General features: G+C 46.1%; 1 protein-coding gene across 1 annotated transcript in view; it reads left to right on the top strand.

The window, feature by feature from the left end:
- Positions 1 to 13,657, top strand: part of LOC146058043 (polyunsaturated fatty acid lipoxygenase ALOX15B-like) — a 114,277-nt gene extending 100,620 nt beyond the window's left edge. The window contains exons 6-15 of the mRNA XM_083170006.1: positions 3,587 to 3,690; positions 3,896 to 4,068; positions 4,186 to 4,332; positions 8,236 to 8,439; positions 10,260 to 10,346; positions 10,823 to 10,998; positions 11,218 to 11,339; positions 12,315 to 12,415; positions 12,588 to 12,758; positions 12,973 to 13,657. Coding sequence (XP_083026132.1) covers positions 3,587 to 3,690; positions 3,896 to 4,068; positions 4,186 to 4,332; positions 8,236 to 8,439; positions 10,260 to 10,346; positions 10,823 to 10,998; positions 11,218 to 11,339; positions 12,315 to 12,415; positions 12,588 to 12,758; positions 12,973 to 13,152 — 1,465 coding nt within the window. The 3' untranslated portion in view covers positions 13,153 to 13,657. The remainder of the gene's footprint in view (positions 1 to 3,586; positions 3,691 to 3,895; positions 4,069 to 4,185; positions 4,333 to 8,235; positions 8,440 to 10,259; positions 10,347 to 10,822; positions 10,999 to 11,217; positions 11,340 to 12,314; positions 12,416 to 12,587; positions 12,759 to 12,972) is intronic.
- The last annotated feature ends 1,818 nt before the right edge of the window (positions 13,658 to 15,475 follow it).

Consider the following 15,475-nt stretch of genomic DNA (forward strand, 5'->3'; position numbering starts at 1 on the left):
TAAAGAGGGGCTTAGGGGTGCCGTGAATTGTGGGAGGGGCGTTGTGGGTGCCGTGAATCAAGGGAGGGAGGGGGCGCAGGTGTCCGCGGATCGCGGGAGAGGGCGGGGGTCCGCAAAGCGTGGGAGGGGGCGTGAATTGCGGGAGGGGGGGGTTGCGAATTGCGGGAGGGGTGTGTGTGCGGGGGGTGACGTGAATCGTGGGGGGGGGTGCGCGGGGGGTCCGTGAATTGCGGGAGGGGGGTGGCACGGGGCGCGATAAATCACCTAATTGGTTATATATTCTTGTAGAAGGATGGTAGGATGTTGCTGTCATTCAGAATGCATTTACATAAACAGTAATAGTAGCAGTAAAAGATCTGACTTAAAACACCTACAGTAAAACAGAACAGGTGTTATATATTATACAAAGAATTGGTTGATGATGTGTAGGTTGATGTGCACATAATTGTCACTGTAAAAAAATTGCTACAAGAAAAAATCAACACAGAAAGGTCAACACATGTAAATGTTGACATAAGTGTGGCACTTCATTGGTGTCCATGTCGACACATGAGAATGAATATGAAAACATTCAAAAAAGAAAAATAAATCTTCAAAAACTCATGTCAACCTTTTTCATTGTCGACCATAGCCGTGTCAGTGTTTTGCATGTGCCATTTAATCCTGGGGTTGCTGTGAATCGCGAGCGGGGGTGGGGGGGGAGGAGGTGAGGTGTGTCCGCGAATCACGGGAGGAGGGGTCGTGGGTGGATGCCGTGAATTGTGGGAGGGGGGGTCGCGGGGGGGTGTGGGTGCCGCGAATCGTGGAAGGGGGGGACGCGGGGGGTTGCAGTGAATCGTGGGAGGGTGGGTCACAGGGGCGGGGGGTTGCCGCAATGACAGGGGGGGGGAATCGCGGTAGGGGGGGTCGCGGGGGGTGGGGGGTACCGCGAGGAAGGGGGGGCCTAGGGGGTTGGCACAAATCGTGGGAGGGGGGGTCGCGGGGTGCCACGAATCGCAGGAGGGGGTGTGTCACGGGGTGGGGCCGCAAATCGCGGGAGTCGCCGCGAATTGGGGGGGTGTGCTGTGAATCGCAGGAGGGGGGTCGCCGGGGGGGTGCCGCGAATCGCCACAAGAAAAAATCAACACAGAAAGGTCAACACATGTAAATGTTGACATAAGTGTGGCACTTCATTGGTGTCCATGTCGACACATGAGAATGAATATGAAAACATTGAAAAAGTGAAAAATAAATCTTCAAAAACTCATGTCAACCTTTTTCATTGTCGACCATAGCCATGTCAGTGTTTTGCATGTGCCATTTAATCGTGGGGTTGCCGTGAATGGGGGGGGGGGGGGGAGGGACACATTGCTCTGTTTCTGGACTTTCATCTTAATTTATGGATTACCATCACCTGTGCTTAAACACCTTTCTTATAAATTACCCTGTTTAAAACAGGTGATGACAATCATAAATTAAGATGGAAGTCCACAAACAGAGCATTCTGTCCCTCCTGGAGAGGGTCATGTTGGGAGGTATGGAGGTGTGGGGCGCTCACCTGGTGTGTCTGGTGAGTAGCTGTGTCTTTGCAGTGTAACATGGAGAGGCAGACCCTGGCAGTCTGGCACTGTGGGCTCACTGGGCTGGTTCTCTGTTGTGTGAGTCAGTCATGTGAGTCAGAGGCTCCACCCAGCGTTACAGCTTCAGGCACACTTTGAGTGACAGATGTAGCCAAATATATAAGAGACTAGGTGATTCATCGCGCCCTACGGGCGCTCTTTACACCGTCGTAAGGGGCTGCGCCCCCTTAATTTGTGAACATTTGTATATGAGAAAGATGGTTAGAATTGTATGAAAGATGGCCTGTATTGCAACTTAAGTTATAGGTGAAATGTGTTAAATAGAGAGCATATGATTTGGAAGGGGGTGTGTATTGTTTTGTTTAATTAAAAAGCGGTTACAGAGTAAGATGTACATTGATAGTGTGGATGGTACAGTGACATTTGTGGGTGTGGGGGGGGGGGGGGCTGTGTGTGCATGTATTTTAGGTGTGTGTGTGTGCAATAGTATAGTAGGGTGTTTTTGAGTCAGCGGCTCCCCACTGGCGGAGGTCACGACACAGGAAAACAGGAGGCTGGGTAGTGATAGGGGTGTGTGGACATAAGGGGGACTAAAGAGGAGGGTGGGGGACACTGTGCAGCTTCTGCCAGTGGGTGAGGGTCCAGCATGGCAGCACAGGAGTACAGGACGGTGGCCCTGAGTCAGTGTCTCCTCCTACTGGGTGGGAGTTAGGGTACATAAGAGCAGGAGGCTGGGCTATGAGGCATGATAGGGGCATGTGGGCAAAACAAAGTCAGCGACTCCCCAGTGGTGGAAGTTACGGTTCAGGAGAGCAGGAAGCTGGGTAGTGATAGGGGTGTGTGAGTATACGTGGGACTAAAGAGGGGCTTAGGGATGCCGTGAATTGTGGTGGGTGCCGTGAATCGTGGGAGGGGGGGACGCGGGGGGTTGCAGTGAATCGTGGGAGGGTGGGTCGCAGGGGCGGGGGGTTGCCGCAATGACAGGGGGGGGGAATCGCGGTAGGGGGGGTCGCGGGGGGTGGGGGTACCGCGAGGAAGGGGGGGCCTAGGGGGTTGGCACAAATCGTGGGAGGGGGGGTCGCAGGGTGCCACGAATCGCAGGAGGGGGTGTGTCACGGGTGGGGCCGCAAATCGCGGGAGTCGCCGCGAATTGGGGGTGTGTGCTGTGAATCGCGGGAGGGGGGTCGCCGGGGGGTGCCGCGAATCGCCACAAGAAAAAATCAACACAGAAAGGTCAACACATGTAAATGTTGACATAAGTGTGGCACTTCATTGGTGTCCATGTCGACACATGAGAATGAATATGAAAACATTGAAAAAGTGAAAAATAAATCTTCAAAAACTCATGTCAACCTTTTTCATTGTCGACCATAGCCATATCAGTGTTTTGCATGTGCCATTTAATCGTGGGGTTGCCGTGAATGGGGGGGGGGGGGGGGGGGGGAGGGACACATTGCTCTGTTTCTGGACTTTCATCTTAATTTATGGATTACCATCACCTGTGCTTAAACACCTTTCTTATCAATTACCCTGTTTAAAACAGGTGATGACAATCATAAATTAAGATGGAAGTCCACAAACAGAGCATTCTGTCCCTCCTGGAGAGGGTCATGTTGGGAGGTATGGAGGTATGGAGGTGTGGGGCGCTCACCTGGTGTGTCTAGTGAGTAGCTGTGTCTTTGCAGTGTAACATGGAGAGGCAGACCCTGGCAGTCTGGCACTGTGGGCTCACTGGGCTGGTTCTCTGTCGTGTGAGTCAGTCATGTGAGTCAGAGGCTCCACCCAGCGTTACAGCTTCAGGCACACTTTGAGTGACAGATGTAGCCAAATATATAAGAGATATGTGAAAAATGGGTGAAAAAATAGTGTAAAATGTATTAAAGTTGATTAATAAAATTTGTGTCCACTGTGTGTAGTTTTGTAGATTGTACACAATGTAATATTACATTGATATGAAATCTATTTCTGGTACATCTCTGTACATCTCTGTAGTTTATTTGAAACCTTTATCATACGTGCTTTCACAGGGTAATGGATATGAAGATGAATGGCTTCTTAAAATGTACAGAATCATGGACTGATCTGGAAGATATCAAACTGCTCTTCAACCTAAGAAGGTCTGAGAACTTGGGTATGTCCTTTTTTTTGGCCACTTACAATAACAACCCAAATCTCTCCATAAGGTTGTGACTGAAGAAAGTTCACCTCTTTATCATGTAAAATGGTCGTCTCATATGAGAAAGTAGACTGTAAAGGGATTTTGTGTAAATGATCAAAATTACCTCAACTTGCATTAAAGTACTGTATAACGTGTTCCTGATGTCTTGTATCCTCAGAGAAGGTGGTTGAGATGTGGAAGGAGGATCACTTCTTCGGAAGACAATATCTTAATGGAGTTAACCCTACCCTGATCAGGAAATGCTCCGCAATTCCTGAGAACTTCCCAGTTAAGGACGACATGGTGGCTGCATCTCTGGGGACCACCACCAGTCTTCAAAAAGAGCTAGAGGTGGGATGTAGTCATGAGGAATGCTATTTCTTTTTTTCCAATGAGGCATATATAGTCCAAAAACAAACCCCTGAAGACCCATATACCACGCAGTAAATTGGTTCTTGTGTCTTGCAGAATGGCAACATCTTCCTGGCAGATTACAAGCTGCTGCATGGTGTCCCTGCCAATAAATCCATAAATGGAAAGCAACAATATATCGCTGCCCCAATGTGTCTACTGTGGAGAACTCCTCAAGATCAACTTCTCCCAATAGCCATCCAGGCAAGTCTGTCTTCTGATGTCTGCTTAAGTTCAAATCGTTTTTGAAAATCTTGTATGTAAGAATATGGTTAAAAACCGGTGGACGATGACTCCCTAAATGTGTGTTATAGAACCGTAGGTCAGTGATTCTCAACATCGACCAGCAGGTCATTACACAAAACATCACCAGTTAGTGATACCCGAGGACTGGAGTTAAGAACCCCCTATGGGCTATGTTGCAACACATGTCAGTACACAAATTTCTTAATAGAGTCAAAAAGTCATTGCCATGTCAATATGACATGTTGTTCCCAGTAGTAATCGTGGCACTTGCACCCATAGTAGTCTTACTCCCTTTATATCATGTTGCTTTCAAAAGGTCATAAGCTTACAGTATGTAAGGTTACAACCACCTCCTTAAATATAGAAGCATATCAGACCTATTAGAATTCTGCAGTATTAACATGACCATATGAGGGCTTGTTCATTCAGGTTGGGTATGAAAGTCGGGATCCTAACAGTCAGAAAGCCAACAGAGCTTGATGAGTGTTTTAACCCTAACCCTGAGCATCAGGATCCTGAGCTTCATTTTCTTTATTAAAAAGGTTATTTTCACATGTGCATAAATTAGGGTAATGCATTACTTTTCTCATTGACTAAAAGGTAGTGGATTCATTTTAAGATGTTCCCCAGCCAAGGTGAAGCATTACTTTACGACTTATGCCCTCTGCCAGCCATTGTGGCAAGACTTAAGCTCTCCGCCATTATAGCTGTAAAAAAACGTATATATAATTAAAGATTTGATGATATATTGTCAGGACTAGGAGTTTGTGGATTCAGTAGTGACCTTGGTGGTCTGGTGGTAGATGCCGGATGATAAAGGTAACTGGAGTCGATAGGATGGAGTGGCAGGACCGGGTAGGCTAACTGTACTGAAACAAAAAGTGGTGAAATAACCAGGAGCTGGAGAACTGAGATTTACTGTGTACCATGGAATAACCAGGAACTGGACCGAAGATGGAAAACTGAGAATTACTGTGTACCAGAGACTAACCATGAACTGGACTGGAGCTGGAGAACTGAAGAATGCTGTATACTGGAGAACAACCAGGAACTGGACTGCAGCTGGAGAACTGAAAAATGCTGTATACTGGAAAGTAACCCGTAATTGGACCGGAGCTGTAGAACTGAGTCAGGGAATCTGATAGCGTCTGACTAACAGTTTGGAAACTGCAATGCAACACCATAGCTGATGGTGTCCGGTTAGTGTCTAGAAGGCCGCACAGCTCCTGAGTAGCAGATGCCAGTAGTCATAGCTTGTAGAACAGAATAGGATCAGGAAATGGAGTGTGGATAGCCAGGAACTCAGGATGACTGGTAATTATGAAGCTACAGTCAGGATACAAAGCAGGAGCCAGGAAACAAGCTTGTACAGCGATGAGCATCCGGAACATGCAGCAGGTAGATAAGTTGCTGAAGGCAGTTTCTGAGTTTGTGAGCAGGATATTTAACCCCCCTGCCTTGCGTTGATTGGAGGAAAGGACAGAAAGGAAACTGCAATCTGAGGTATGAATTCAGGAGACTTCAGTCTGAGCTAAACAGGTGAGCAACAAGGAACAGGACACCAAAAGGGTTAGCGATAATTTCAGCTTCAGACTGGATTCTTCTTAAGTGCTCAATCAGGGCCAGATGTATCAAGCTTCAAAAAGGGATAAAATGGAGAATGATAAACAGCCAGGCAATCAGCTCCTCCCTGTCATTTTTCAAACCCAGCCCATGAGAAGGCAGATAGGGGCTGATTGGCTGATTGTTTATCACTCACCATTTTATCACTTTTTTGAAGCTTGACACATTTGGCCCACTGTGAGCCAGCAATGCTCAGATTGATTGGCTGCATGGATGTAGTAAGAACTGAGCAAGGCTCAGAGTAGAAATCAGAGCAAAATTACAAACCAGGTAAGCTGAAATAACCAGATTTGTGACATATTCAGAGATGCATAGTAGCTAGGTGCCATGGTGCCATTGGAAGTTTCAAGATTTGAAACATTGAGATAACACAACCCTGTCCTGGCGGGTTCATTGCTATGGATATTTACGACAATGGGCACACTTTATGGCAGACAGAATTCACCTAAAAACGCCCTCACCTCCATGGTCTCTTCCTGCGCTGATTGACTGATAGCTCTAGCAATCTACCAACCAGTGTGGGAAGACATCCAACCACCATCACCATTGGAGAGATACAGGCATAATTTTAGTTTGCAGGAGCCCCCAGATTTTTGTATCTTGCTTGTTCATCTAAGGTTGTTCAGCCAGTGTATACAGGGCAGGCGCCACCACTAGGCAGGACTAGGCATTTGCCTAGGGCGCCGGCCACTGGAGGGCGGTACTGAACCGCCGAGGTACCATAGAGAGGTACCAGAAAGCAGGGAGCGGGGAGCAGGTGAGTAGGTAATCTTCCTCCCTCTCCCCTCCCCTCGCCGCCCGCCGCCCACTTCCTGTTCCCCGCTGGGGGGATTGCAGCGCGGCAGCATCGCCCGCAACCCCCCCGTGCCGTATCACACCCGCCGAACCCGAGACCCCCCCTACTTGCCGCATCGCACCTGCCGTAGCGGAACACCCCCCCCCCCCCGTGCCGCAGTATCGTCCGCACCATCCGGGCGGCGGGCGGCTCTGGGAGTTTTGCCTGGGGCGGGCAGGGGGCTTGCACCGGCCCTGAGTGTATACCTGCAGAGGATGACACTTGACTGGCAGGGTGTGATATGGGATTCTGACATTGAGAGTGCTGGCAATACAGACACCGACATTCTGATGGTTAGAATTCACAGTTTTTCATAAGGGAGTCTACTCCAACCCACTCTCTAACCCTAACCTCCTTTGCAGCAGACTAGCCCTAAACTTATTTTCCTTTAGCCTAACCCAAACCCTCTCCATCCACAGATTAACACTAACCCTCCATTCCCACAACCCTTCCTGCAGCCTAACTTTCCCATCCATTGGCCTAACCACGCAGCCTAACCCACCCTTCCTGCAGTCTAAGCCTTCTCTCCATTGGCCCAAACCTCTCTTCCTGCATCCTAATCCTCCCTTCCTGCAGCCTAACCCTCCTCTCAATTGGCCTAAGCCTCCCTTCCATGCATCCTAACCCTCCCTTCCTGCAGCCTAAGCCTCCTCTCCATTGGCCTAACCCTCTCTTCTTGCTGTTTAACCCTCCTTTCCTGCAGTCTAACCCTAACCTCCAGCAGCTTAACCCTCCCTTTCCTCAGAATAACCCTAAACCAACCCTCCAGTAGCCTAACCCTATCTTCCTGCAGCCTAAGCCTTCCCTTCAGTGGCCTAACCCTCCCTCAAGCAAAAGAACCCTAACCCTCCCCTCCACTGGCCTAACCCGCCCTTCCATTGGCCTAACCCTCCCTTCCACGCAGTCTAACTGTCTTCCTGGTTGTTCAGATTATAGGGGCTAAAGGAGGAAGTGCACACTCAGAGGATTCCTCTGACTACTTGACACTGCTGATTGGCTGTGACCGTCTCCTTGCATCTTGGATTTCTGCTGCTGCGGAACCATTTGCAGGACACCAGCCCTCTACTGCTATTTTCATGTGACAGGTGACAGCGGCCCTGACCAGCCTTCCACTGGCGGGCTGCTGTTGGTAGGTGCTGGAAACAGACTGAGGTGCGCAGTGTCTAGTGACCTTTTTGGCTCCCATAGTTCAAACTCCACCAGAGCCAACTTCCTTAAGCCTTTGCATATATTTTATTCTTTACGCTTTCATTTTCATTAGCACATGTTCTTTGTAATGAAAAGATTACTTATGAACAAGGCTTACATTATGTGGGAATATACTGCCAGATCTATACACCATGGAGCAGGAGGAGTACATGGTACAAGATGGTGCTTAAGTGATGGTTCTGTTTCTACTACAGTTGGCTCAGACCCCAGGAGAGAATGCTCCAATCTTCCTACCCAGTGACTCAGAATCTGACTGGTTACTGGCCAAGATGTGGGTGCGTAATTCTGACTACCAGGTGCATCAAGGGGTCACTCACCTTCTCCGCGTTCATTCCTTTGCCGAGGTCTTCAACATTGCAACCACCAGACAACTTCCAATGGGTCACCCAGTGTACAAGGTGAGATCTGGTTCTAAAGCTGTGTTTTGGAGTGGCTAACATAGTAGGGGAATGTGACCCTGGGGTCACCTAGGAGCGCTGGTAGGATAGAAGGAATATGTGCTTGTAACAAATAGAAAAATTAAATTTTTTTTTTTTTTTTAATTAAAATTATAAAGAGATTCTGAGGGCTTTTGCAGCTCCTTGGAAACAGAGGTTGTGTGCCTCTATACAGATAAAGCAATTCAAGGAAATTGCACGCTGCCTAGGCTGCATGCATACCCAAGGAGCGCAGTTGTACTCAGAAAAAAATAACAATAATAATTTTCCTTAATGGAATTATTTATTAAAAAACAATATATAACAATTTATACATAGAATAAGAATTCATTAGAAGTGCACTTCAAACATAGATCAGACAGACAGGACAAACAACATAAGACAAACGGATGCTTGGCATATATGGTAACTAATATGCTTATTTCTCAATACAACACTGACAAAGCAGATTTGTGTGCATAGTTACCAGTCCTGCTCTTTAGATAGAGCTTCAAGCTGCACAGAAATGTCCCCACTCTATGTGTGTGGTCAGGGCTCAGTCCTTCCTCTACTCAGCTGGATATTCTCAATTGCTGAGGAGGGATGCAGCTGCAGCCAAAGCAGTGTACCCACTTTGCAGACAATTTTTAGCAGCAGTATACAGGGGTCACTTTGCGATATCCTGGCATCAAACACAGCTCCAAAAAACGCGTTTCTCCGCCTCTTAGCAGTCATCAGCGGCTTCCTCAGTTTGTGCTGTGCAAGTGACAGTGTCCACAGAGCTTGAAGCTCTATCTAAAGAGCAGGACTGGTAACTATGCACACAAATCTGCTTTGTCAGTGTTGTATTGAGAAATAAGCATATTAGTTACCATATATGCCAAGCATCCGTTTGTCTTATGTTGTTTGTCCTGTCTGTCTGATCTATGTTTGAAGTGCACTTCTAATGAATTTTTATTCTATGTATAAATTGTTATATATTGTTTTTTAATAAATAATTCCATTAAGGAAAATTATTATTGTTATTTTTTTCTGAGTACAACTGCGCTCCTTGGGTATGCATGCAGCCTAGGCAGCGTGCAATTTCCTTGAATAACATAGTAGGGGCTCTAGTGATGGCCTAATAAAGTAATTTTAAAATGGAGGGATGGAAGGTGTCAGCTGAAATGTTAGAAAACAATATTTCACTGCCTATCAGTAGAAGACTCTGTTTGCATGTAATTAAATATTTTGTAACTTAAAATCTATTTCAATGTAATGGTTGGGATTCAATTGCTGGTGTAGCATTAGCAACCATTGCCCATGTATCCTATTTAATATCATTCTTATGATGATTTTCCCCTTTCTGGGGGAATACCATTGTTTTGAGTTCTGACGGTCAGTAAATGACCCCTGACAGCAATTCAACTGTTGCTCCTTTTGGGCATGTACAGCCACCCGAACGTTAACATCATACCTCCCATTTGAAGAACCCGAAGGAAGGACCCTTGCATGCATCCAGAAATTGGGGGCATGGCATGTCTACAATGGGGTATCACCTACAAATCGCGCCACTCCCACAAGGGCATTTGCTGCTGTGGGGGCATGGCCAGCACTTCTGCCTGGGTGAATAGATGCTGTGCACATGCACACAACATCTTCCAACTGTTCCCCCACCTCCCCTGTCGCGGGACACTGCTGGCCACGGGATGCAGGAACATCTCAAAATACTGGACATTCCCACCAAAATCTATTATAAGTAGTTACTCCAGAAGGTCTGGTTCAGATTGTATTATAATGCTTCTGTATTTCTACTTTCCCAGCTAATTATTCCACATCTCCGCTACACCCTTGCTTTCAATATCCTTGCCAGAACTGAGCTCACAGGTCCTGGTGGCATCTGTGATCAGGTGAGATCCTTTGAATACTTGTTCTAGAAACTCTGCTAGCTCACAGGGTTTGAGTCTGATTGTTTAGGTTGTGACTTGTGCAGAGAAGGGAAGGGGCTGTCTGATGCACCAAAAATGGGCATGGTCATAGCTCAATTGGCAGAGCGGTGTGAGTTATTTGGCCTCATGACAACCCCCCTCCCCTCCCTCTTCATGCCTCTATATATTATTGGCAGCTGAAAAAATAATCTAGAGGTTCAGCTGCTTGAGTAGCTTCTGTCTATATAAGCCTGGCAGCCAAACAGAGTATTCGGCTAGCCGTGGTCTCTCTGCATGGCTGGACCACCCATCAGGCCATTGGCCTTTCTGGTATTTGTTCCATATGGGAAGTTCGGCCCTCGAATTTGCTTACATAAAATGTACTCAATATCAGACTGGAATAAATAAGCTGCAGTATTGCTCGTAAACACACATGTATTACATTGTCTTTTATCCAGGCGAATGTAGTCGCAGTTGAAGGTGGAGGGCTTCCAATACTGCTGAAAAAAGCAATGGATGAGGTCACTTACAGCAGCCTCTGTCTCCCTGATGACATCAAGGCAAGAGGATTGGAATCCATTCCCAATTACCTCTACAGGGAGGATGGGATGAAGATCTGGTTGGCTGTGGAGAGGTAGTTCTGATAAACACTATGCTGTTCTAACTGTTTGACTAAAACTGCTTCCCGATGGTCATAATACAAATGTGCTAAATTATATGGATAACCATGACATTGCATACATGCCTGATCAAGGGAATAAGACAGCTACAATTCCACAACCCTCCACAACTTCTGCAAATCATCCAAACTTGATTAGATCACTGATTGTAGGTCTTGCTTTATCCATTTCAGCTTTGTGTCCAACATTGTTAATTACTATTATAAGAGTGATGTGGTGGTCAGTACAGACCCTGAACTTCAGGCCTGGGTGGCCGAGATCTACAAAGAGGGATTCTTGGAGTATAAATCTACAGGTAAGTGACATCTTGTTCTGTGATGCCATATTTCTAAATATCATGGGGTCCATAACGAGCCAACCTGATCTTTCAATGTTAAGAAAACTGGTATGACCAAACGGTCATACACCACCAAATACTTTAGGTCAAACTTGCATCAGAAATAATCCTTGGACACATGGCCACTGTGAAACTTGATCCCTGAGTCATGCATCAGTGTTTGCCTTCTGGTGAAATTTAAGCCCTTTGACATAACCATTCTATATCTAAAACAAGCTACAAAGGACAGAACAAAAAGCATAAAAATGTATGAGGGCTGCATAAGACTGAGGCCACATAAGAGCCATTTCTTTTGGGTCAAGGTAAGATCAGTAAGGTTAGCTACTTTCAGTTTTAAGCACGGGTGGCCTGTGATGGGTTGGTGACAGGCCATGGTCCTATCAGGGTGACAGGGGGCGTTTATTTAGAACAGGGTATAAAAAGGTTTTTCCCAGTAGGCCTCTTCCTCTTGCACAATGCAGGTTATGCAGATAGGAGGCGGTGGTGAGCCCCTCCTGGAGTTTTTGGAGTAAGATCAAGTTTACTGGGCTGGCGTTTTGGTAGCGACTTGTTTTTTGCCATCCTCCACATTTAGTTTAATTAGCTTAAATCTAGTTTAAATGGCAGCTACAAAAATTTAGTTTAAATTAGTCAACATGGTCACCAAACAATAAATGATTGTTGACCTTTTAAACTTAGCACTTGGTTGTCCGTGTCTTTATTTATGGTCTGTGTGAGTTATTTGGTGTCGGTGTGATTTATTGTAAGTTAAGCTAGTTTAAGTTAAGGCAAAAGGTATGGCACAAAAAGTTATGGGCACCTTATTCAATGTTATCAACCTTGATAATCTGTGTGGTGGTCAGTAGAATGTAATGAGATGTGATGGTCCACCTTGGGTGTTCTATCAGTGTGTAGGAGAGGTCAAACTGACTAATGGACTATTCCCTTTGCTAGGAATACCCTCATCCTTGGAGACCAAGGCCTCTCTGATCAAGTACCTGACCATGGCGATCTTCACTTGTTCTGCTCAGCATGCAGCTGTCAACAATGGTCAGGTGAGTGACAGATCACATTTTTACAATATGCTGTTCTTGATATCCTAGCTGGTGTCTTTTAAACTCTATCCTTGATTTGGAGGAGTGGAGATCATATTGATTAATCTAAATGAGCATGGCTTGCAGTGTATTACGAACAGGGGTAAAGTGTTCCCTTCTGTTTCCATTGCAGTTTGACTTCTATGCCTGGATACCCAATGGTCCTTCATCATTGAAAAGCCACCCACCCACAGTAAAAGGAGTTGCCACACCCCAGACTATTCTGGATGCACTGCCAGAAGTAAACACCACCACTCTTAACATGTCCACTGCGTGGGTGCTCAGTAGAGAGCCAACGGACCAGGTCAGTCCTTGGGGACAGTATTCAGGACAATATAAATACTACAATAAGATTTAATACTTTTCTCTGAGACAGCTAATAAATGTAAAGACTACTATATAATCCTACCATGTTTTCATGTGCATATACTGTAATTGTGGAGACAGAACCTATTGTAGTGACCAAAAATGTTTCATGTCTTTGGCTTCCATTAACAAGAATTCCCATTCCCCACTAGAGACGTCTGGGCCAGTACCCTGATGTGCGCTTTACAGAGGAGGTTCCACAGACCTTCATAAAGAAATTCCAGGAAGAGCTGGCTGAGATCTCGCAATCCATTAAAGAGCGGAACAAAAGCATGGATTTTCCATATCCATATATGGACCCGAGTGTAATTGAGAACAGTGTTTGTGCATAACATGAATAGTGGCAGTAGATCAGATGTGGTTGGAGGTTCTATCACTTATATACGTAGACACAGCAGTGATAACACTAATATGGCAATGCAGCAGAAGGCACCATTTCTCCTGCTGCATTACTAATCCGATCTGTATCCAAAAATGCAGTATTGGATCATCTGTGAACACATTGGCCAACTGTGTGACCCTTGGAGTCACAGAAGCAAGCCACCACAGAAGCTTTCAAGAGGTCAGGAAATCTTCATCCTCGGATGGAGATCCTGGTCTTGTCCCCCCATGCAACAACAGTGACAAAACTTTGTGATTCAAAGTATGGGTCCGGCTTGTGTGCAAATTACCGATCATTGGTACTTTGCTGAATCATCGTAACCCCAACCACATCTGAATGAAGGTCTATGCCTGCACTTGCTACCAGTTTATCATACTGTGATATGCACTGTCCATCTGTGTTGAGAGGGGACTAGACCTTGTAAGTGGAGAGTTTTCAATCTCCTTGTGAGAAGATTTGTGATACAATTAAATATTTCATTGCAAGTCATTTATTGCAGTTCTTTCCAGACAGCTAACTCAGAGGGGGGACAGTCCACACTGACCACACTGACCACACCAAAATATCATAGGTGTCATCTAGAGGAAGATGCAGAGAACTGTCCTACTAAAATGACGGGCTATATCACATATATCGGTACTTATGTAGTATCTGGGCTGCCAATTTTCTGATTGTATGCCTTACCTTAAGGCATACAATCAGATGCGATTCGACGCGATTTTCGGCAAAATCGCTTTGAATCGCATCCGATATCGCATGCGATGCGATTCGATGCGATTTTGCATAGGATTCAATGTTAACAAGGTCCTGTTCATTTCCCCACTATCCAAGTGGGCATAGAGTTGATTTTATAAAGCGCCGCTCGCCACGCTTCGGGCTCGGTGGCTCGATGCGCTCGCCACGCTTTATAAAATCAACTCTATGCCCACTTGGATAGTGGGGAAATTAACAGGACTATGTTAACATTTAATCCTATGGAAAATCGTATCAGATCGCATGCGATATCGGATGCTATTCGATGCGATTTTTCCGACCTGATTTTAAAATCGGGCGCCCAGATACTACATAAGTACCCATATATCTTGCTATGGGAGCAACACCCAGCTACTGTACATACTCTATGTACAGATGGAGCGCCTCTCTTCCTTGGCCGGGGATCGCCAGAATGTCCCCGCTGGCGATCGCCGGCGCTCCATCTGACTGGGACGCGTGTGCGTCTCGCACGCACGTGTGTCCCAGTTTCAGGATGGTGCCGCTGCGGGTCCCTGCCCGTCTCCATCTGCACATCTGTTGAATAGCCTGCCACTATATAGTATCTTGTGTTCTGTGAACACAGGAGCTCTGGGAATTTATGTACCATGCAGATTTGTGGATGACTAGTTGAACAAAAATGTCCTATATACTATCTCCGAGTTGGGTCAGAATTGCATGTGATATATTGCATGCGGTTCTTTTGCATGCAATTTATCACATGCGATCCCAGCCAAGGCTTCAGGATCCTTAGTGTAGTACTAGCAATCTAGGGGCTCTGATCCTATGGTCACGGACTACATCCGATTTGCCCATTTTCATATGATTTATGACCCTGATGCATCGAAATTGGAGAAAATCGGACAAAATCGGAGACGTTTATGGCCATCTTAACTGAAACATGCCATCTATTGGGCTTGGCTGCCAAATAACCAAGGAGAGCTCTTGCAAAGCCCAGTTCTGATGCATTGGCAGTCACTGCACATCACGTTTGTTTTTGCTCTCAAATGCTGGATTGATTCTGCAGTTTGAAGGAATAAAATTTGCACCACCGGTTTGTAGAAGTGTCAGCCAATCCCATGGAAACCAGACCAAATGGTTGTATGAGAGAACATATACTGGACTCTAACTGCAATGGGGCACAATACGCTTACAAATTATACTGGCAATCAGTGGCTGCATTAGAGACAGCGCTGCAGCTCATTCCAAAACATAAATAGGGAAGCCACACCAACTACCACCTCAAACATCACCGGCAAGGATTTACTAGCAGTTGGTGTGGCTTCTCTTATCTGCATTATAAGCATGGTGCTTGTGTGTGCTGGGGTGTGCTGACAGCTATTGGGTAGGGTACTAGCAGTGGTGCCTTGCTTTTCCTGACACCACAAATTCATGTTACACATTTGAAACTAGGATGGATCGTATTAATTAAGTGGTCTTAATTATTTGATCACCAGAAAATAACTTCTTGGCATCAAAAACTTGGGACCCAGGGCCGGCGCCACCACTAGGCAGCTTTAGCA

Source organism: Crinia signifera, chromosome 2 (assembly GCF_055691185.1).
Source record: "Crinia signifera chromosome 2, ASM5569118v1, whole genome shotgun sequence".
NCBI lineage: Eukaryota > Metazoa > Chordata > Amphibia > Anura > Myobatrachidae > Crinia > Crinia signifera.